Source organism: Zeus faber (genome assembly GCF_960531495.2).
Source record: "Zeus faber genome assembly, chromosome: 9".
Classification (NCBI taxonomy): Eukaryota; Metazoa; Chordata; class Actinopteri; order Zeiformes; family Zeidae; genus Zeus; species Zeus faber.
The window spans coordinates 7,412,996-7,434,708 of NC_137197.1; the positions used below are offsets into that span (position 1 = coordinate 7,412,996).

Consider the following 21,713-nt stretch of genomic DNA (forward strand, 5'->3'; position numbering starts at 1 on the left):
GGGTTTTCTTCACGGTTTTCATCCAGTGGTTGATGGGTTTGATGGGAATAAAAAAATAATAATAATAAAAAAAACCCACCCAAACACTCGACCTTCGCGGTCCTTTCCACGGTGTTTTCGGGCGAAGTGGGGTGAACACCGTCCTTGTTTTTGCTTGCGCTGTGATAAAACGCCGTCTTTCCACTCGGCTCAGACCACCGGATTCTCCAACGTCAGGCTGCTCAGCGCCAAATGCGACATGTGTTATCCTTGCTGCCTGCGGGGGGTGGGGGGTGGGGTGGGGTGGGGGCACAGAGGGCGGTGTTTCATCCCAAAATTTGGCAATTAAGCATCAGCGACAGGCATAGCGGAGCGCTTTTACCCAGCCCTCGAGGCTGCGCTTTAACAACGCACAGTTGTCGGATGAGCGCGCGCGGGGGGGGTGTGGATGTCGTACCTGTAATGATGGTGTCGCCCTCGTAGTTGAAGGCGGAGGAGAAGATTTCATCGGCGTGGCCCTCCAGGACCTGCAGACACGCTCCGGAGCCGGCGTCCCACAGACGAGCTGTTTTATCAGAGCTGGCAGTAAGGACCCGGCTGCCCTGCGGGCTGAAGCAGATCTAGCACAGAGGAGAGAGAGAGGCAGGAGAACAGAGGTGTGTGTGTGTGTGTGTGTGTGTGTGTGTGTGTGTGTGTGTGTGTGTGTGTGTGTGTGTGTGTGTGTGTGTGTGTGTGTGTGTGTGTGTGTGTGTGTGTGTGTGTGTGTGTGTGTGTTTAAGGGGTCGGGTGTATTGTGATGGATGAGGCGAGAGGAATTGAGGGATGGAGCAGGAGAGAGGGAGCGCGGGTTAGTTCTTGCGTGGAGGTCGTCAGACCTTTGGATGGTTCACACGTCTTCCTCCGAAAGGTTTCTTTCTCTCTCGCGAATTGTAGAAATAACGTGACTCAGGGCGATGGGGGTTGGAGCCCCGGGCCGCGCCCCGCCCTCGGAGCGAGAGTCTTTTCATCCGGAAGCCGAGGGTGAATGAAGGCATGATTAAATGGGTGCCGGCCCTGGACGGTCATAAAAGAAAAGCGTGTTTTTATTAAAGATCCAGACACGGCGGCAGGGAGACAGGAAATGGAGCCCGCCGCTGGAAGACCACAAAGAGTGAAAGGAGAGAGAGAGAGAGAGAGAGAGAGAGAAGATGAGAGTGTAAAAATGGAAAGAGAACAGATGGGAAGGGGGAGTAAAAACGAGAGAGACGGGCTGGAAGAAATGAAACGGTGAGAAAAACCGAGGGAGGAGGTGCCGGGTGGCGGGTTGGACGCCTGGTTAAGTTCCTCCGCGCAGATCTGTCCAGGAAGGACGTTCGTTCCGCTGACAGAGGCGCGGGGAGGTGGAGGAGGAGGAGGAGGAGGTGGAGGAGGAGGGGGAGGCGGAGGAGAGGTGAAACGACAGAACGGGAGGAGAGAAAGAAGAGCGACCGTTGAAACCGGCTGGGGAACGTCAGCACTGAAAAGGCGGCGAGACGGACGGACGGACAGGGATAGAAAAGTGAGGGGAGACAGATGATAGAAAAGGGACAGGCGTAGCTAGAAAGTGGGGAGGGGGAGGGGGAGGAGGAAGAGGAGGAGGAGGAGGAGCAGGAGGAGGAGGAGCAGGAGGAGGAGAGGCGTCCTGTTAGGGAGCAGGGGCGGGCTCAGTGAGTCGGAGGCCCCCCCGGGCAGGGACCAACGTGGGGCCCTTCTCCACCTCCACCTTAATGGTAGCAAGGCGAGTCACCTCCTTTCAATGAGCAGAGCCGAATGGGAATTCTAACTGAACCATTTAAACACTCCACACCCAGAAGAAGATAATGGGACAAGATTATGAATATATTATAAATACAATATTAAATGACTCAGGAGTAATTTGGAGAAAGTCATTAGCTCGATTTGTCTCCGCCTCTAACTGTAGTGACTCACAGGCTGAACTGAGACTCCAACCTCCAACCGGACGGAACATGTTCACACTCTTTCATGAGAAACTGTCTCGATCCTGTTCGTTGCTCCTACGTGTAAATACCGATGGGTTTATTTTAACGGCGGTGTGAGAAGTATGTTGACCTTTTTTAAATGAGGTAAAAGTACCAACACCTGACTTCAAATAACTCCGGTGCGCACGGAGCATTTTAGGGATTCTGGGTTTTGTACTTACGATAATCCTTGTGGCGCCAGGTTGATTTATGTTATGTAATGAATTCAGATGACATACGTACATTTGGAATGTTGTGTTGTAGGCATGGACTAATATAAATAAAAAGCCTCCGTAGCCAGTGGGAACTCCATTCACGTAAAGAGCCCCCCCGAGAACATTCCACCCCGAGCCCCCGGCACTTACAAGTGCGTGTCCCCTCTCCTCCACCCGCCGTATCCACTCTTTTTTGGGATACTTGAGTGATGCACACCGCCGATCGCTGGAGTGACAAACGGCTTTCACAATAAAAATCCACACATATTGACGAGGCCACCCCCCCCCAGCGCACGAGGCTCCAGGCAATTGCCAAACCATGTCGTATGGAGAGAGCGCCCGTGTTCGAGAGAGATTAGTGTGGTAATCCTGACGAATCATCCGACTGTTTATTTATTACCGGGCCGCCTGATGCGTTTCAGTAAACAGGAGGCGGATTCCCGGTGACCCGCTGAACACGCACACGCACACGCACACACACACACACACACACACACACAGAGGGACGGAGACAGAAAGATGGAGAACAGCGAATGGATCTAATTTCCTTCCTTCCCGGTGCAGCACAAGGTCACAGACTGGTCAAGACTCGCTGACTCCCTCCAGGTGAACGCTACGAAAGGCCTCCAAGGTTCAATGTGTTTCTGTGATATACTATAATCGGAACGTTAGAGGCGCGCGTGACTAAGTCGAAAAAACCGTGGAAATCGATAGCGAGGCGAAGCGGGCGTTTGAGAAGGAGGAGCTGAGGGGTGAGGAGTTGTTTTTGGGGGTTTTTTGGGGGGGGGGTTAACAATCTTAAATTAGAAAACTAAGCTCGACGACATCTGCAATTTGGGAGAACTTTGCGGGTAACCCACACAAACAAGCAAACACGTGGAACCTTTAAGTGGATGAGGACCACACAGGGTTCCTCTCCTAAAGCTAAGTGCAGGTAGAGAAGGCACAGGCACCAAAACTGGACTGAAAACTGGAAATTGTGGCTGACCATGTGCCACCCCTTAACGCCCACAGTCTAACCAACTCTAATACTCATTCCATCAAGTCAAGATGATGTTCCACCAGATGACCATAAGTTCAGCGTACTCAAATGGCCGCCAAGGTCTCCCGATCTCGATCCAATCGATATAACACACCATCGCGTGGATCTGCTGGAACGGGAGAGTCGCGGCGAAGGTGCGGCGCTCTCATGGAGCAGAGTCCCGAAAGGATTGTTTCCAGCACCTTGTGGAATCCATGGCGCGAGGAATTCCGGCTATTTCCGGGAGCAAAGGGGGACGGGCCCCACCTGGTCGTAGAAAGAAAGACCTAATAAAGTGGACGCGTGGGTGTTTTTTAGCTCGTGTGACACCGCAACGGCTTCTCGACACATTACCCTTCATTAACATGGACACCATCGTATTTACAGCCACCGCCAGGAGAGCAGTTGGCTCCGGGGGAAGTGGATGTCACACACACACACACGTGCGCACACACACGTGTGCACACACACACACACACATGCACGCGCACACACACACACACACACACACACACACACACACACACACACACACACACACACACACACACACACACACACACACACACACACACACACACACATGTTTATTCGCACCTGCTCAGTGTGCCCTGGGGATCACCGGCACCACCGGTAATTAAACCGAAAAGAAGAACCAGTTTGTTTTCTTTGCCGTGGTAACAGGGACCAACAGTGTGAAGGTGGGATTCTGCTTCTGCCAAACCACCGCCAAACTTAGTGCGCAGCAGGTCTACTATTTACAGACATTGACAAAGAAACCATTTTGGGGCCCATGACTCACCTTGGAGATCTCCCCACTGTGGCCTTCTAGCTTGAACACACACTGGGATGTGGCGGCGCTGTACACCCGGGCCGTGCCTGCGGTGTTCAGGGACGAGCCACGATTCAACCGTTTTAGTCACTAAATGTTGGGTTATTATTATTATTATACGGTTAAATGAAACCTCGATTTGATCATTTGCGACCTACGTAAAAACAATTGACACTCAAACAGCATCCTGAAATATTACACACACACACACACACAGACACACACACACACACACACACACACACACGCGTATGACTGCGAGAAATGCCATGGAATGAACCAAGACAGGGTCTCTGCGGGGAGCACAGAGTAACATTATAATACTTTTTAAAGACTTAAGACATAAGACAATTTTTAATAAAATCTTAGTCCAATTTTTTTTTTTTTTTTTCAGACATCTCTCTCTTAAAACTGAATTTAAGACAATTTGAGACTTTTTATGGACCCGCAGACACTCCCCCTGTGAGAGAAAAGCGCTGCGCAAATCCAAGTAAAAATGAATTCAATTGTGAATCGAACCCATCCGGAGGGACTCTCACCGTCGGCGGAGGCGGAGGCGACGAGCTGACCGGTTAAGTTGAAACACACGTCCAGGACTTCCTCCTCGTGACCCGTCAGAGTGGAGACGCAGCTCCCATCGGCCGCATTCCACAGCTGGAACCCTCCAAAACACACACACACGCGCGCAGACGCACACGCACGCACACACACACACACACACACACTATTGGACAAGCAAACTTTTGTTCGCAAACACATCCATGCAGAGACACAAATGTGGAGAAACACGTGCGCGCCGACCCGCTGACTGTCTAAGTGGCTTTATTTTATCTGTCTCCTCAAGAGGGCCGCGGCCATGCGAATAATTCTGACTTGTGAGCATGACTCATCTTGGCATAATTAAGGGATTAGGATTTGAGGATTTAATTTTCCCCTTTTAAATGATGTAGTGCTTAGAGAAGGGGAGAGAGGGGGTGAGGAGGCGGGGGTGGGGTGGAGAGCGAGAGACGGGACGGAGCGAAGGACGTGATAAAGGCGTGAAAGAGTCTCTCCACGAAGTCAAAAGTATGGTGCCGAAAATGGCCGAGGCGCTTATGCTGCAGCTTCTGTTACTACGCGGCGCCGCGGAGCGCTCGATTCGGATTCGTTCGACAGCGGCAATCAGCGGTCAGTCATTTCTCAGTGAGCGTTGGTCCGTTTATACCGTCAGTAATATTAATGTTGATAACGGCTGTTGCCATGGCAAACCACTTCTTCCTGACTGTATTCACGGCCCTCGCTTCGCACTGCCTACATGCTAATGCTAACACCATCTGGTGGCGCCATCTTGTGACTCTACACAGTTACTGCAACGGGCGATTTGGATTTCGCCTCAAAATAATTTGTACCGCCAATCGTTATCGTCGTTGTTGTGGTCATTATCGCAGAAAATAACCCCCTCCCGGGTGATAGAAGACCTGGTCCTTATCACCCAGTGCGGGGGTTGACCGTCTGGCTGCACATTATCCCCGACCTGCAGCATTTATTGAATGAGAATATTCCAAACTATTGTTTCTTCAGAACAAATCTGGAAATCCTGGGATGGCGGCTCAGCACCTTGCTGGTTTTGTCCATGGAGCCGGTGATGATGAGGGAGCAGTCCCAGTTGAACTGGACGTTGGTGATCTCCCCGCTGTGGCCGGTCAGGGTGGAAATACGGCTGAGAGGGACGCAGGACGAGCGTTTCATCACATTCGAAATGAAGACACGGCCATTGGAGTACAAACGAGAGAGAATAGCAACAAGGACTTTGAAGGCTTAATGTTTTTAAATCTGAATTGAATAAGAGGTTCTAACAACCTATAGATACCCTTAAAAGCCACAGACCCAAAGACACACACACACACACACACACAAGGTTTGGGTGAAATCTGACCTCCCCGAGGCGACGTCCCACAGGGACACGGTGTGGTCAAAGGAGCCGGTGGCCAGCTTGTCGCCGCCGGTGTTGAAGGACACGGAGATGACCTCGGCGGAGTGGCCCTGGGTCGGCGAAAAAACACCAGGACGCAGAGGGGGAGGAAGCGGATTTAGAGGGCGATAATGAAATGATATGTCCTATCGGGAAAAAGTTGACACTTAGTTATGGTTCTGGTGCTTTCGTCATTTGCAGCGTGACTCATCTCCTGAGCTGGGGGCCGTCGGAGAGGGAGAGCTGGAGGTCTGGAAACACATACATGGAGCCAAGCAAGTCACGCCACACATCCACGTGCAGCACTTCAAAGAGAGCCCTCCATTTCCCCCGAGTGGGAGGAGATTACCCTGTTAATGCATCACGGCTACACCCCCCCCCCCCCCACACACACACACACACACACCACACCATCACCACCACCACCACCACTACCACCACCGCATCACAAGGGGATGCAGAGAGGAGGGAGCCAATGGAATTAATTAATTACTTTCGGGAGGTGAAGGAGTGAGACAACTTTGAAAAATCATTCGCAGAAAGAAGGAAGAGAGAGAGAGAGAGAGAGAGAGAGAGAGAGAGAGAGCGAGTGAGGGGAGGAAAGAGGAGACCCACGTCCAGAGTGGCCACCTCCTCCCCGGTGTCCACGTCCCACAGCTTGGCCGTGGTGTCCATGCTGCCTGTGGCCACCAGGCTGCTCTGCGGGCTGAACTCCAGACACACCTGAGCAGCAGAGACAGTTATTCATATTAATATGCTTATTCCAGACCCACTGTGTGGGCTTAGGGTTGGGAAGTGTTAGATGTGATTTTTTTTTTGGGGGGGGGGGGTTTATTGGTTATTGCCATTTTTTTTTAATCATTTTGTTTTTGTTTTTGTTTACTTTTTAGGTTTATTTTTATCAGGGTTTTTATTTGTTTATTGTATATTGACAAATATTTCTTGGTTGTTCTATATTTTAGGATTATTTTTCATATATATATATATATTTCATCTTTCATGTATTTTATTCCAAACCTCCTATGTGAATGTGAATTGTTGATTCAAAGGTTTATGGTTTATTGATTTGGGGGGTTTGTGGGGGGCGGGGGGGGTTATTGAATATTGCCAATTTTTTCTAGCCCATTGTTTATTTTTAGGTTCATTTTATTTTCGTTTATTCTATTCTATCTACCTATCTACTGTACCTACCTAAGAGTGGTTCCCTCAGTAAGCCAGTGAGCTGGGTTAGAAATAAAATGATAATGAATAAAAAAAAAATTTAAAATACAATTTAACTTATAGTTTATGAGTTGGCCTTTGACCCCCTAGGGTCCTTCAGCTACAGTGAAGAAAAACATTAAACACAATGGAAATGTCCCAGCGTACTATTTCAGCCATGTGTCCACGGAAGGTGTGCAAACACAGCCCAGTCTCCACGCTCCACAGTTTGCAGGTTTTATCAAAAGAACCCGTGGCCACCTTGTCTCTGAGCGCCAGGGGCGAGCGGGAAACAAGCAAAGAAAGAAGAAGTTCATTAGATAAGCACAATTTCGAATCATTTCAAAAAAAAACACCACATTTCCCGTCAACCGCAACCGCCATCTAAATGTCAAAACCCTTTTTTTGAGAAAGTTGATTTAAAAACCCTGTGTTACCCATAGGGGTTGTTGAACGCAATGGCGTAGACCACGTTCTTGTGTCCCTGCAGCGTGTGCAGCTCGGAGCCCGACACCGTGTCCCAGATCTTACACGTCCTGTCGTAGCTCCCGGTGATGAAACTTGGGAGGGGAGCGCGGGGAAAGGGCACGGGTGTCACTATTTGCCGTCCACGTACCCGTGGAACAGAAACAATTGTCGCCCGGAACCCAAAAAGCTCCGGGGCTCTGCGGGGCGTGACAGATAAACTCACCTGGAACCCGATTTGTTGAAGGCGACGTTAGTCAGCGGCAGGATGTGCGCCTGCAGCACCTGCAGAAAGCCACAGAGGAGGGAGATTATGGAATATTAACTCGGAGGCAACACGCTCCGCCGGCTGAGTGAATTCAAGTCACGTCGAGATCATCTGTGTAATATCCATGCAAAATCATCAAAGCTTTGATGTGGCGTTGGGAACTGGAATCAAACCGGATGCTGCTCTCCAGTGGTGATTTCAAGAACTGCCACCGGCGCCTCCAACTCGACTTGATTATCTTGTTCGTGTCGTGTTGATGTGGAGACCAACTGCTTTTCAACTTCAATAAATACAAATATACGTTTTCCAAGTTGAAAAAAAAAATATATATATATATATTTACTGTATATTTATACCCACAGTCATTCTAGAAACCATAATGCTCCCGCCTTTTTAATTTAACGTACCTGTGCAAATGTTGTATTGTCTGCATATTTGGGATTTTTTTTGTTGACTGTTAAGCCTTTTTATGATAATTGTCTGCAAAGCAATGCACCAATCCTTAACAAGACAAATTCCTCATACGTGGAGATGTACTTGGTCGAACAAACAGATTCTGATTCTGATGCGTTGTGAACCAGATTGAACTGCGAGTTATGCAATTTTGAATATTTTCTTGAAACTTCAAAGAAAAACATCCTTCAAGCGGAAAGCGACACTAAGGAAACTACTTTTTACTTAAAAAATAATGTGAAGTAGAATGGAATAGAATAGGGACTCCCTTCAGCTGCTGCCGGCACACACAAAGCCTTTGATGCGCATCAATGAGGAGCACTTGTTTAAAACTACCAGTACGAATGTCCCAGTTCCAAAACATTAAGCAAGATCCCCAGCTATCTGGGAGGATGGCTTTCTAACCAGAGTGGCTGTGTTTTGCAGACATATTGTCTTGTCCGGTCGTCGTCTCTTTCTGACCTTGAAGACAGAGAAGCGCTGGTGGTCTGGCTGCGTGAGCTTCTGCTGCAGCCTGCGGATCAGGAGTTTGACTTGCTCCGCCCGAGACTCAGTGATCAGAGGCTCCGCCTGACGCATTTCTGCCACCAACACATCTGGATCCGTCCTGCGTGGGGAGACAGTACAGACCGAAACCCGATTCGACAGAAATAAATGCTGATCTTCGTCTCTCCGGATCAAACTTTTTGGGCCGAGTTTAGAACCCGTTTGCTCCAGACACACCTAAGTAAAGCAGAAAGTACGTGTTGGTAACCCTGGATCACATCGGGGCTTCCCTGGGGGTTTAATTCACTTTTAATCGATTTAATGCAAAAGCCCTCGATTCTAAGTCGTTCTCTCAGTGTACAAGCTGGGTTAAAATTTATAATATTTTAATACTCGTTTCATCTTCATCTTATATGGTTGATGAGTTGGGTCTTTGGTCCCCAAAATATCCAATAGGCCACTTTAGTAACTGTGAAAACTTGAAAAAATAAATTATGTCGTCCTCTAGTAGATGACAAATAAAAAAAATCTGGTTAAAAGGTTTCATCCCTATTTCTATAGCACAGTTTGAGAATCACTGCTCTAGGCCGTGACAACTTCCCAAATACTCTGCAATGGCAACGTGCCTGAAATTCAAACTCACCCTGGAAGCCGAACAACAAGGTGAACTGTACACAAAACAACAGGGAGATTCAGGCCAAACGCTGATCATTTTGCCAAATGCTGGTTTAAAAGCCACTCACTCTGGAGTCAGATCCAAGAGGTCGATGGACTTGGTCTTCAAATGTCCTCCTTTCTCATATTCTAGTATCACTCCTGGACACAGAAGGGGGAAAAAAAACAGCATTAAAAATGTAGACAGATTTTTATCCACCGCAGCTGTTTATGTTCTGTTTACACACATACACACACACACACATATTTAAATATATATATATATATTTATGTGTGTGTGTGTGTGTGTGTGTGTGTGTGCGTGTGTGTGTGCTTGTGATATATTAATGTATGTGTGTGTGTGTGTGTGTGTGTGTGTGTCTGTGTGTGTGTGTGTGTGTGTGTGTGTGTGCGTGTGTGCGTGTGTGTGTGTGTGTGTGTGTGTGTGTGTGTGTGTGTGTGTGATCATATATTTACATTACCTGGCGGATAATATCTCAGAAGGAATCGTTTGAGTTTCATTCTGCAGTGCAAACACTATAAACGGCCTATAAATTGTTATTTTTTTGGATTTGCTAATTATGATTATAATACAAAAGTCCAAGTAACGAGCGGAATCGGATGGATCACTGCAGGACGTTTACTTCTCCACCACCGACGTCACACGAGACCGTCAACAAACCGTTGCTATGACAGCGACCGACGCCAGGTCGGGCTTTCCTGTGCCAGCGCCGCCGCGCATGCGTCCAACGGGTGGCTAAACACAACTTAGATGATAAAAAGCGAACAACCCAATTCAAGTATTCATACAAAGCACTGAAACGCGCAGAAAAACATGATCGGAGACCTGGGTTCCACCTAAAATGATTGCCTTGCTTACCCTAGTTTTGTTTTTTTCACCATTTAAAATGTGCATCTTAATGTTTCGTTTTTTTTTTTTTGTTTACGTGGAACAAATGTTTTTTTCACAGTACGACGCCAGTTAAAAATGTATTTTTCTTTCCGCTTCTTGTTGGTTAAAATCAAAAAATGCACTAATGTAATGTTCCAAATGTTAAACGTGCAAGGTAGACAACACACAAACGTAGTTTATTCAACTTTATTATTTTTTTTACCAGTGGTGGAAAGTAACAAGTGCAAGTACTTTTGTGTTTCTGTATTTAACTCAATTTTTCAAGTATTTGTACTGATTCCGTTTCGGAGACTTTTCAGCGTTAACTCCACTACATTTCCAACCAGACACCTAACGCAGTAACTTTTTTTTAAGTTGGTTGACTATTAGCCCGGATCGAACAGATTGCTCATCAACAATTCATTTAGGTCCAAATCCCTGTGAATTACGAAGTGAGGTGAGGATCTGACATTCAGTTTTTGGTTTTAATAATTGACGGACCCTTCAGGAGCAACTACTTGTACTTACACTCCTTTACTTCAGTAAACATCTCAATGTTCTGTGTGTTTGGGTATTAATACTTTCACTCTGCAGGACTTCTTCCACCTCTGCTTCTTACATTGCTTCCTGAATTACTGGCGGTGGTCGTTGTTTGTTGTTGTTGTTGTTGTTGTTGTCGTTGTTGTTGTTGCTGTTGTTGTTGTTGTTGCTGTTGTTTCAAGTCAGCCCCCACTTCCGAAAACACAGTCAAACTTGCCCCACAGCGTTTTGCGGTACCTGTAGCGTGAAAGGACTGATTTCAAAATAAGGCGACGATCCGGTGCGGAACTTCCGGTTCATTTAGTCAGTCACTTATTTTGGAATGAATACACAAATTAATAATTAAACATACATACATAACTTAATTCAATTGCAGGTAATTCATTTTTTCAAAGGTTATGCTCTTATTTTCTGCAGATACATATTAGGTGTCTACATCTCATATATATATATATATATATATATATATATATATATATATATATATATATATATATATATATGAATAAATACACACACACACACACACACACACACACACACACAATCTTTTTGTTAAAGATGACATCCCAAATCGAAGAACAAAGACTCAGACATATATTTTGTATGCATTTCATTTTCATATCTTATCTACATTATACGTTGTTATTATTATTATTATAGGCATTTAAATTGTGGGTGTGCACATGTGACACGTGGCCCCATCAGCAGGTAAGTTGTTGCCCTGCACTATGTGGGGTAAGACGTCACACTGGATTTGGCAAAAATAGTTTTGGGGTTTTTTTTAGGGTTTAAATTTACTTCAGCTACTGAATTTTTTTTATTTTGATTAATCATTGAACCCGAATCAATCCTGGAACGTGGCTGTTAAATCAGTCCAAACTACACACGGAAGATCATTTCAAACAAACTTCCAAATTAAACACGTGAAGCAATCGAACAAAGCTCAATGCAGGTCTCGAGCTTCCCTCGTCAGACTCGTCAGGACTGCACTTCTGGCTCGCATAAACGGCCTCCTTCACTGGCGTGTCAGTGAGAATAGCGGTTCTTCTTGTTTTATTTTGGTTGGTGGCAAGTTTTCCCGGACCAGCTTTTGGGTAGGAGCCAAAGGTTGCAGCTGTACAGCATGTGAGCCGTGGGGGCGGGAAGGGGAGCGTAATTATGCCATTTTCTTGGGCAAAATGTAGTCCATCGGTGGAAAGATGGGAGCTGTGGTTGTCCAGAAGTGGTAATAACAGTAATAAGTTCAGCAAAATGATTGAAGGAATCCACAGAGTGTGTTTCCCGCATCCAGCCAGCGGGGTTCGCTTTTGCTGCCAGGCGGTCCAGTGATCATGGAGGTTCACCTGAGGGAATAGGAATTAGGGGGGAATATTGTTCCCGGTTGCTGAGACTGCGCGTGCTGGTGTTACTAGGGTCGCGGACGTCAGTGACCAGCCACCAGCCACCAATCGTTCCGGTTTCTGGCCCCAGTGAATGTCAGCCTAACAACCTTCTCCCGGTTGTCAAAGAAAGCCTTGACATTCTCCTTGTTAAAGGCACTTGCCCCGGAAAGGCCGGTTGCCTCTGGCTTTCTGAGAGAGTGTGTAGGGCGCCACTTTAGGCAGCATGTGAACCGCTCGATGCTGGACTTTTATTTTTCATCCCAGGCTGGTGGAAACTGCGGCTCTCGTGCAAAATAGATAGGTACTGCTGGGCTAAAAACCTGCCGTGAAGATCTATATCCAACCACCGAAGTTGGGATGGCTGTCTGACTTTCTACTTGAATGTCTTACCGTATCGAGCCAGCGTGCGATACTTAATGTTATAATCCTTCACCGTACTCTTTTTTTTATTTATTTTTTTTTAACCTGTGCTGGTCATACAACACAGAGTATTCTTTTTGCCATTGCATCTTGGACAGAGTTAGTCTGCAAGTGGAGTTCAACTTCTCAACCTGCAATGCAACTCTTTATTCATTCTTTCACCATCAAGAAGTGCTGCAATAACTCTGTCCTGTGGACGACCTGTGGGATGTCAAGAGCACAGTTTTATGTTGTACAGAACCACCACCAACCCCCCTCTTTGGAGAATGAGCTTACCGTGTTTGGCTCTATAAACAAATAATCACTACTCCAAGAAGAAACGTCAGACAACAACATGTATCCACAAAACAGAGAAAATCTTCCTGTCATAGTTATGGCAGTAAATGAGGGAGGAAAGGAGAGGGATGTAACCAGGAGGCTGTTGGGGGTGTGTTCAAAGCAAGTGCTGGTGGTGTGTGTGTGCCTGTGATGAGTCCTCCTGTATGTATGTGTTCAAGTTCAAGAGATTATTTGTCACATACATAAACATACAGGCGCGTGTGTGTGTGTGTGTGTGTGTGTGTGTGTGTGTGTGTGTGTGTGTGTGTGTGTGTGTGTGTGTGTGTGTGTGTGTGTGTGTGTGTGTGTGTGTCCACCGGTGAGTGCATTGGACTTGTCCCACTTAGTGCTGGTGTATGAGGTCGGTATTATATCGTAGCGCCTTCAAGCAGCCGAAAAGGCTTCTCAGCCACCCTTGAGTCCTGCAGCCGAATACACACTCCACAACCACAGGAAAGCTCCGAGCCCCCTGCCCTGCTGCCACAGAAGACCCCCCCAAGCCCCCAGAGGAGCCGGGAGCCCAAGGAGCAACCCCCACACATGGCCCCGAGAAGCATAAACCACTCCCAGAGAGTGCGAGGAGACCCTGCTCTCTCGAGGTGCACACATACAACCCACCCCCATGTGCAGGCACAAGGACGGAAGGCCTTCGCTGTACTCCTGATGGATTTATTTGCCAACTTCACCTGCCTCACTGCCCTCAGCATCAGGTGGTGTGCTGCCTTCTCATCTTCTTTCAGAATTCCTGACCATCTTGTCTCCCTTCCTTCTTTTCTGCCTTCCTTTCTTTCTTTCTGTCTTTAAAAAACACATTCACAAAATGACACATGTCAACAGAAACGTCCCGTTCTGTATTGATCCTGTATTGAACTGCAGTTCCGCTGATTGGTTGATCCTTTAAATATCGAACTGATCCAGACTCCACTGAGTCAGGCTGCTTTAGCTCCAAGCGGCGTTCAAAGAACCCGTTGAACTCATGCCGCCAGGTCATATCATGGGTTATCGCATGATTCCTTAACGGAGTACCGACAGGTGCACAGGTGCACCTCCCTGCCGTATTACCGCCAGAATATATAGGTTAAGAGTTTAACACGGGTTTAGCCTCTTTTCCTCTTAAAGTGCAACAGATTGATGCATTTAAACGTTAAACGGATGACCCCGGACCACCTCAGAAGGTTTGGAAGCCCCCCTCCCCACCATAGTTTCACAAAGAAGTTATAAAGGGCCCTGCTCGGCCCTTACGTCCATTTCCCTTTATGACGTTTTAGGAGTGTCCGCTATCTCCCTGAGAGGTTAAAGTCCTCTCACAACCTGCAGAAAGAAAGGCACGAGAAGGAGGCGCAGGATGACGATGCACACGACAGGACTCCAGGGGATCAACTGATAAGGCATCAGGTAGAACAATAAGTGGTAACGATATAAACCTCACACCGTGGAAACAGGGTTCAGGTGGTGTAGTGTGACTTGGAGCGGGAAACCCGGTCCCGTGGGCTCCGGTCGGAACGGGGAAGCAGGATGGGCCGCTGGGCCGAGCTGAGGGCCTCCAGCTGGGCGCTCCCCACCGCCGTGCTCGCTCTCTACGGCTTTATGGCCAACTGCAGGGTGGCCGAGCCCTTCCTCACACCCTACCTCATCGGGCCGCACAAGAACATCTCCGCAGAAGTGGTAAGGTCCGAGCACACTCACGCAACTTCTCCTATATAGCTAGGTCCACGACGCACGCACGCACGCACAGACACACACACACACACAAACCCGTGTTAAACTCTTAACCTATATATTCTGGCGGTAATACGGCAGGGAGGTGCACCTGTGCACCTGTCGGTACTCCGTTAAGGAATCATGCGATAACCCATGATATGACCTGGCGGCATGAGTTCAGCGGGTTCTTTGAACGCCGCTTGGAGCTAAAGCAGCCTGACTCAGTGGAGTCTGGATCAGTTCGATATTTAAAGGATCAACCAATCAGCGGAACTGCAGTTCAATACAGGATCAATACAGAACGGGACGTTTCTGTTGACATGTGTCATTTTGTGAATGTGTTTTTTAAAGACAGAAAGAAAGAAAGGAAGGCAGGAAAGAAGGAAGGGAGACAAGATGGTCAGGAATTCTGAAAGAAGATGAGAAGGCAGCACACCACCTGATGCTGAGGGCAGTGAGGCAGGTGAAGTTGGCAAATAAATCCATCAGGAGTACAGCGAAGGCCTTCCGTCCTTGTGCCTGCACATGGGGGTGGGTTGTATGTGTGCACCTCGAGAGAGCAGGGTCTCCTCGCACTCTCTGGGAGTGGTTTATGCTTCTCGGGGCCATGTGTGGGGGTTGCTCCTTGGGCTCCCGGCTCCTCTGGGGGCTTGGGGGGGTCTTCTGTGGCAGCAGGGCAGGGGGCTCGGAGCTTTCCTGTGGTTGTGGAGTGTGTATTCGGCTGCAGGACTCAAGGGTGGCTGAGAAGCCTTTTCGGCTGCTTGAAGGCGCTACGATATAATACCGACCTCATACACCAGCACTAAGTGGGACAAGTCCAATGCACTCACCGGTGGACACACACACACACACACACACACACACACACACATTCAGGTGGTTTATAGGGACAACTCGAGAGACCTTTCAGAACAAGATCAGGAGATTAGTGTGAATACTTAACATTATTAAAACAGCATTTTAATGAGGACGCTGAATTTTGAGCACGTAATTATGAGGACATTAATGTACAATATATGCCGTTAATAGTGGTGGGTATTCAGGTGTGTTGTCCTTTTCACCCGAGTAATAAGCAATCCAGATGCTGAATGTTCACTAATATTTGGTCCTCAAGGCCCCATTTAAAAGTTTGTTCCGACTTTCATTGCCGACACCTCCACGGGGAGGTGTCGGCAATGTCGGCACCGCACGCGGGGATTATTTTTTATTTTTATTTTTTTTTGTTTCATGTAAACAGCAGAAAGTAAAATAAATAAAAGGAATACATCTACAAAAAAACACTATTTTTATTGGTTTAGTTTGGAGGAACGCACAGCGGACCGTGTGTCGCAGCCTATGAGTCATGAGAGTAAATGAGGAGATCAATGCAAAATATTTAAAGCCTATTTTAAAGCCTTGATATGGGGACACTAAATTATGAGGACAAAATCCTGAGATCATTTATGAGATTATGAGGACACTAAATGGCCTCTTAATGTTGGTGGGTAGTTAGTTGTGTTGTCCTTTGAAAACCACATACACACTCTCACACACACACACACACACACACACACACACGCCTCAACAAGGAGCACAGTCTAAAAATATCAATGCTCCTAATATTCTCAATTTGGTAAGATATTTTTCTTTTCTTTTACTCAATGCTTTTCTCAGTTCGTTTCACGCACTACAGTGCTCACACTTGCTATTATCATTTTATTTTATTCTTATATTCTTTCCCCAAGGTGACTAACTACCTGTTCCCCATCTGGACCTACTCCTACCTGGCCATCCTCGTCCCAATCTTCTTTCTGACCGACCTCCTGCGGTACAAGCCTCTCATTGTGCTGCAGGGGCTATTCCTGGTCACAAACTACGTCCTCCTCTGCTTCGCCTCCAGCCTGACCGCCATGACCTTCCTCCAGGTCCGTCCACTCCTCTCACAAAATGTCAACGATTCCATTAAAAATGTACTTTTCAAATTGAAGCCGCGCACTTTCTTTTTTAACTCTCATGAATGTTTTTATAAATAGCCTGTAGGATAATATTCAGGTTATTTTTAATAGTGAACGCCTGCTTATAACTGCAGTCCCTGCCCTTACAAGTGGATGAAAGACATAGTCATTATCAAAGATAATTGTATCGCAGTCTCAGCCGGATGTCGCTTAGAAGATTGTGCCTCGGGCCGCTCGATGGATGACGGTTCTCATATCGTAAAACAGGTCAATTATGCGGTGGTGACGTCCACAGAGGTGGCCTACTTCTCCTACATCTACAGCGTGATCCCAGCAGAGAGGTTCCAGAGAGCCACCGCCTATATACGCGCCGCCGCGCTGGCGGGGTACACCTTCGGGGCGACCCTGGGCCAGATGCTGGTCACTTTGGCAGGTGGGGGGTTGGGGGGCTTCAGGGGTGTATACTTAATGTATTCATAATCAAGGAGGAAAATAATGGAATTGAAACCTGAACTCTCGAAGTTTACAATGTTATTTTGAATGGTCAATTTCTATTACCAAACTATGCATTTTGTATGTTCTTCCGTCACTTCCCCTAAATAGTGTCTATCTATCCATCTGTCTGCCTGTCTGTCTCTATTGTGAGAGAGATTCATTTGTGGGTAATACTGCCCGAAGAAAGTTAGTTTTCTCAAAAACAAAAATGGTTCTCTTTGTAAAATAAAATAAATGCTGAAAACATTGTGAAGGAATGACATTTAATCGGGTCTTACTTCCTGGCGGTGCAGGGCTGGATTACTTCTACATCAACGCTGTCACTCTGGGGATGGTGGGCGTGGCCTTCCTCGTGTCCTTCTGGCTGCCAATGCCCCGGAGGAGCATGTTCTTCAAGGGGCCGCGAGCAGCGGCGACGAGGGCCGTCCGGTCCCAACAGGACGGAGGAGCGGTGGAAGAGGAAGAGGGGGCAGTGAAGCGTGCCGAAAAGACTGATCCGGGGACGGGGGAGGATGGGGTCGGTGGTGGGTGGTGGCGTGGGGACCGTGTGGCTCATGCGGCCCGGCATCTCTCGCTGAGCTTCAGAGAGTCCTACTCCTCCAGGCACCGCTCACTTTTGATTGTTTTATTCCGTTTTATGTTAACACTCATCACAATATTAACGACGTCCTCCATCCTTCATCCAGACATGTGATCTACTGGTCCCTGTGGTGGGCACTGGCCACGGCTGGCTACGGCCAGGTATTCAACTACGTCCAGCTGATGTGGGACCACATCGAACCGTCTGCCACCGCGTCCGTCTACAACGGCGGGGTGGAGGCCGTCTGCACCCTCGTAGGTAATGCTGTTGAAGTGGAAGCGAGACGGTACGCAGGCCTCTTGGGGTGGACAGGGGCGGGCAAGAAAACGGTCGTCTGGTTGTCGGACATCAGGGTGATGACGCAGCATGACCCTCCTAGGATGGAGCTACGAGGAAATAGTAATGCAGTGCGCAATTACATTAAATGGAGACTTGAAAAAAAAAAAAAACGCCCTCATGATGTGATCACGTGGGTTTTTTTCCTCCTCAGGGAGGAAAACGGGAATCGGAGGAATTGAGCGACCGCAGAGAATAACTTTTTCTTCCCCGGTGCCTCCAGGGGCGGTGGCCGCGTTCTCCGTCGGCCACGTGGAGGTGACCTGGGCGACGTGGGGCGAGATGGCCCTGGGGTTCTTCTCCGCCGTGGGGGCGGGAGCCGTGTTCCTGATGGGGCTGACCGGCAGCATCTGGGCGTGCTACGCCGGCTACGTCGTGTTCAAGGCCTCCTACATGCTGCTCATCACTATCACCACGTGAGTTCACGGGGAAAACCGGTCGCCGTACAGCGCGCGCCGAAAACCTCTTATCTCGCCGTTGTCACGCCCCCTTCTCACCCGGGATTAAGATGGTTGAGTAAGAGGGCTTCAGACAAGCCATGACATTTTGAGACTCAAAGGCAGACGTAAGCCCAAGACAAGCCATTCAATCAATACAATCTTCAAGCAAAAATAAAACAGCAATATATGATAAAACTTTGAGCGACTTATTGACACGCTTATACTGTATGCATTTACCAGAGATGTGGCCTCGAGTCATTGTGACTTGGACTCGAGTCCACTCGAGTCACTGTTTTGATGACTTGCAATTTGACTTGACAGAAAAGAAATGACTTGAGACGCGACTTGGACTTGGAAGTTTTAAAGACTTGATTTGAGACATGACGACTCGAATGACTTGCTTGTGTTCACTTTGCTTCACTGAAACTTTGAACTCGACTTGACTTGACCAAGACAAAATGACTTGGGACTCGCTTGAGACTTGGACCAAATGACTTGAGACTTACCTGTGACTTGGATGAGAGGCACTTGGTGAAATGTCTGGCGTTTACAGTTTTCAGATTGCGACCAACCTCTCCCTGGAATGTTACGCTTTGGCATTTGGAGTCAACACTTTCGTCGCCCTTTCACTTCAGACCGTTATGACCGCGACTGTTGTTGATGAAAAGGCTCTGGGCCTCGACATAGTGACACAGGTATGTATGCAAAGTCAGGTGCATAGGCTGTGGCATAAAAAGCAACAACAACAAATAAAACGAACAACTTCAGAATAGCAATTATGCATGTATGCACAACTAATAATAATAATAATAATAATAATAATAATAATAATAATAATAATAATAAATAAAGCTTCAGGCAGCAATACTCAGGGTCCATTATCGTCACCAATTACAAATTTCGAGTTCCCATGGAACGTAACATCATTTTGTGCTGTCGCTCCTCTTTACATCAGCATTACGTCTAAAACGTGTTGCAATTTTCTGAGTTTCCTTTGGATGCAGCATCGGCTGACAAAATGACGCGGTGACGAGAGTTTTCCGAGTCGCGTTGCCACGCAGAATGACTACCATGAGTCGATACACTCGTCGAGTGTTGTGACTTTATCGTAAAAATTTGAATGTGGATGTGAATGTCCCCTGTCTCATGGTGTCTCTGTGGAAGGAAATCACTCCGCGTGGAAGTCACCAAGTCATGGGATGTAACAGTATATTTCACAGTACGGTTTGGTATCTACCAAAATACCGCGGCATACAGTATTTCATGGTATTAATTGCCCTCTTTGTTTTCTGTATATTAAATTAATAAATATTTTATATTTAAAAAGAAAGACACGTGGTAAAGCCGCTGCAGCGCACGGGAAGGTGCTTGTCGAGGCTCTCAAATTCACAGGAGGCAAAATAATTAACATACGTATATATCAAAATATGACTTATTTGTAAAGTTGAAGAGGTTAACTTTGATTCACTTCATGCTGTCGCCGTGCGGGAGCAGACGGCCAACCGCTGTAATAATCCATTCAATGAGTAATTTCCCGAAAAGCCACATTCCACCACGAGCGGGCAAGCGACATAAAGCACCGCGTCGTAAAACACTGGCCCACAGCCGTTCTGCACGTAAACAAAGATGGCGGAACGCAGCGTTTGGGGAAGTTACTCATTGACATCTTTCTGTGGGTTCTATTCTTTTGTGTCAAGGTTTTTCCAATGAGTTACGTTTGCATGACACCTGAAAAGGGTTGACGTTCTTCTGTGATTACTTACAATTTTCCGGGTACTAGTGTTCCTATTCGTTTTGAAACGAATGAAATGAATGAGGGATTCGCACAGTTTGAATGTTCGGACTTCGGACTCCTCGCATCCCGCCAAGTAAGGAGGAACCCTCCCCACCGCACATGACGCAAATGAACATTCAAAACCATAATGTGCGCATTTATAGTACATAGTATGATGACGTCACAAAGCGTTTTACGTTTTACCAGATCTAAAGTTTTCAAATGTTGGTGTGTCGGCGAAGCATGAGAGTTCGGCTGCTTCACAATTTTTTCACGAATTTCTGCTCGTTTTGGACAAAGCTTGAACCACGAGATGTCTGCGTCGTCCAAGTTCTATTGACACCTCAACCGTGTCCGTAGCTGCAGCAGCTGTTCTGTCATAAAAAATAATAATAAATAATAAAAATCCAAACAATAACAATACAGGATGGACCCCTAATAATAATAATAATAATAATAATAATAATAATAATCAGAATCAGAAATACTTTAATAATCCCAGGGGGAAATTACTTTATTAATAATAATAATAATAATCAGAATCAGAATCAGAAATACTTTAATAATCCCAGGGGGAAATTACTTTATTAATAATAATAATAATAATAATAATAATCATCATCATCATCATAATAATAATCATAATAATAATCATAATAATTATAATGATAATGATGATAACAATAATAATAGTAAATATAGCTGCAGGCAGCAATACACAGTGCAGTTTAGTTGTGTAAGGTACTTATTACAGTTTTCCGGGTTCTCTGAAACACTGCATGATTTCCCAAGTTTACCTTGAATGCTGCATCGAAGCCGGATTTACGAGACCTCAACCATGTCCGTGGGTTCTGTGGTTGTTGTGTTCCAGACGCTTTTAGGCCGAAAAAAGGCCAAGGAGAATAAGATTAAAGAATCCCAGCGATAACAAGCCCTGCGGGCTGGACCCTTTTAATAGTTAAATTGGTTAAGAGTGTCATCTGGTGGTCACAGCTATGCTTGCACATAAACACACATTAATCCTGATTATGCTAAAGAGAAAAAAAGGAAGATGAGTTCAGTCTCTCTCTCTCTCCCTCTCTCTCATTCCAGTTTATTGCCTACGGCTGCTATTATTCTGGCATCTCCGTGCTCTTCCTGGTTAGAGGAGTATACACAGTCTGCAGCCGGAAGCCGACGGGGGTCAAGGAGCAGAAGGCCGAGGACTGGGCGCAGGTGATCTCCGCCGAACGCTTCTGACCAGGTTCAAGGACGCCCACGGACTGCTCATAATGCATGGGTAAAAAAAAAGATATTAAAAATACCTAAGGAGGATCCAAGCAGGGAGCTCAGATCCATGTGTGACTGATATATCTGAGTGGTTTCTTTGTAAATGGC

At 46.8% G+C, this 21,713-nt stretch overlaps 2 protein-coding genes across 2 annotated transcripts; one reads left to right on the forward strand and one right to left on the reverse strand.

Moving 5' to 3' along the window:
* Nucleotides 1-221: 221 nt before the first annotated feature.
* Nucleotides 222-10,043, reverse strand: daw1 (dynein assembly factor with WDR repeat domains 1; the record flags this gene model as incomplete). Its single annotated transcript, XM_080006536.1, has 13 exons — nucleotides 222-256; nucleotides 437-599; nucleotides 4,015-4,091; nucleotides 4,584-4,698; nucleotides 5,641-5,743; nucleotides 5,960-6,066; nucleotides 6,611-6,718; nucleotides 7,364-7,463; nucleotides 7,633-7,755; nucleotides 7,887-7,945; nucleotides 8,844-8,988; nucleotides 9,611-9,683; nucleotides 10,004-10,043. The coding sequence occupies 13 exons, from the start codon at nucleotides 10,041-10,043 to the stop codon at nucleotides 222-224; spliced, it is 1,248 nt and encodes a 415-aa protein (XP_079862662.1).
* Nucleotides 10,044-14,591: 4,548 nt separating this feature from the next.
* slc19a3b (solute carrier family 19 member 3b) lies at nucleotides 14,592-21,575 on the forward strand (the record flags this gene model as incomplete). Its single annotated transcript, XM_080007343.1, has 8 exons — nucleotides 14,592-14,741; nucleotides 16,502-16,681; nucleotides 16,979-17,144; nucleotides 17,500-17,809; nucleotides 17,893-18,044; nucleotides 18,346-18,538; nucleotides 19,116-19,257; nucleotides 21,429-21,575. 8 exons carry the CDS (start codon nucleotides 14,592-14,594, stop codon nucleotides 21,573-21,575), a joined length of 1,440 nt encoding a protein of 479 aa, XP_079863469.1.
* Between the last annotated feature and the right edge of the window lie 138 nt (nucleotides 21,576-21,713).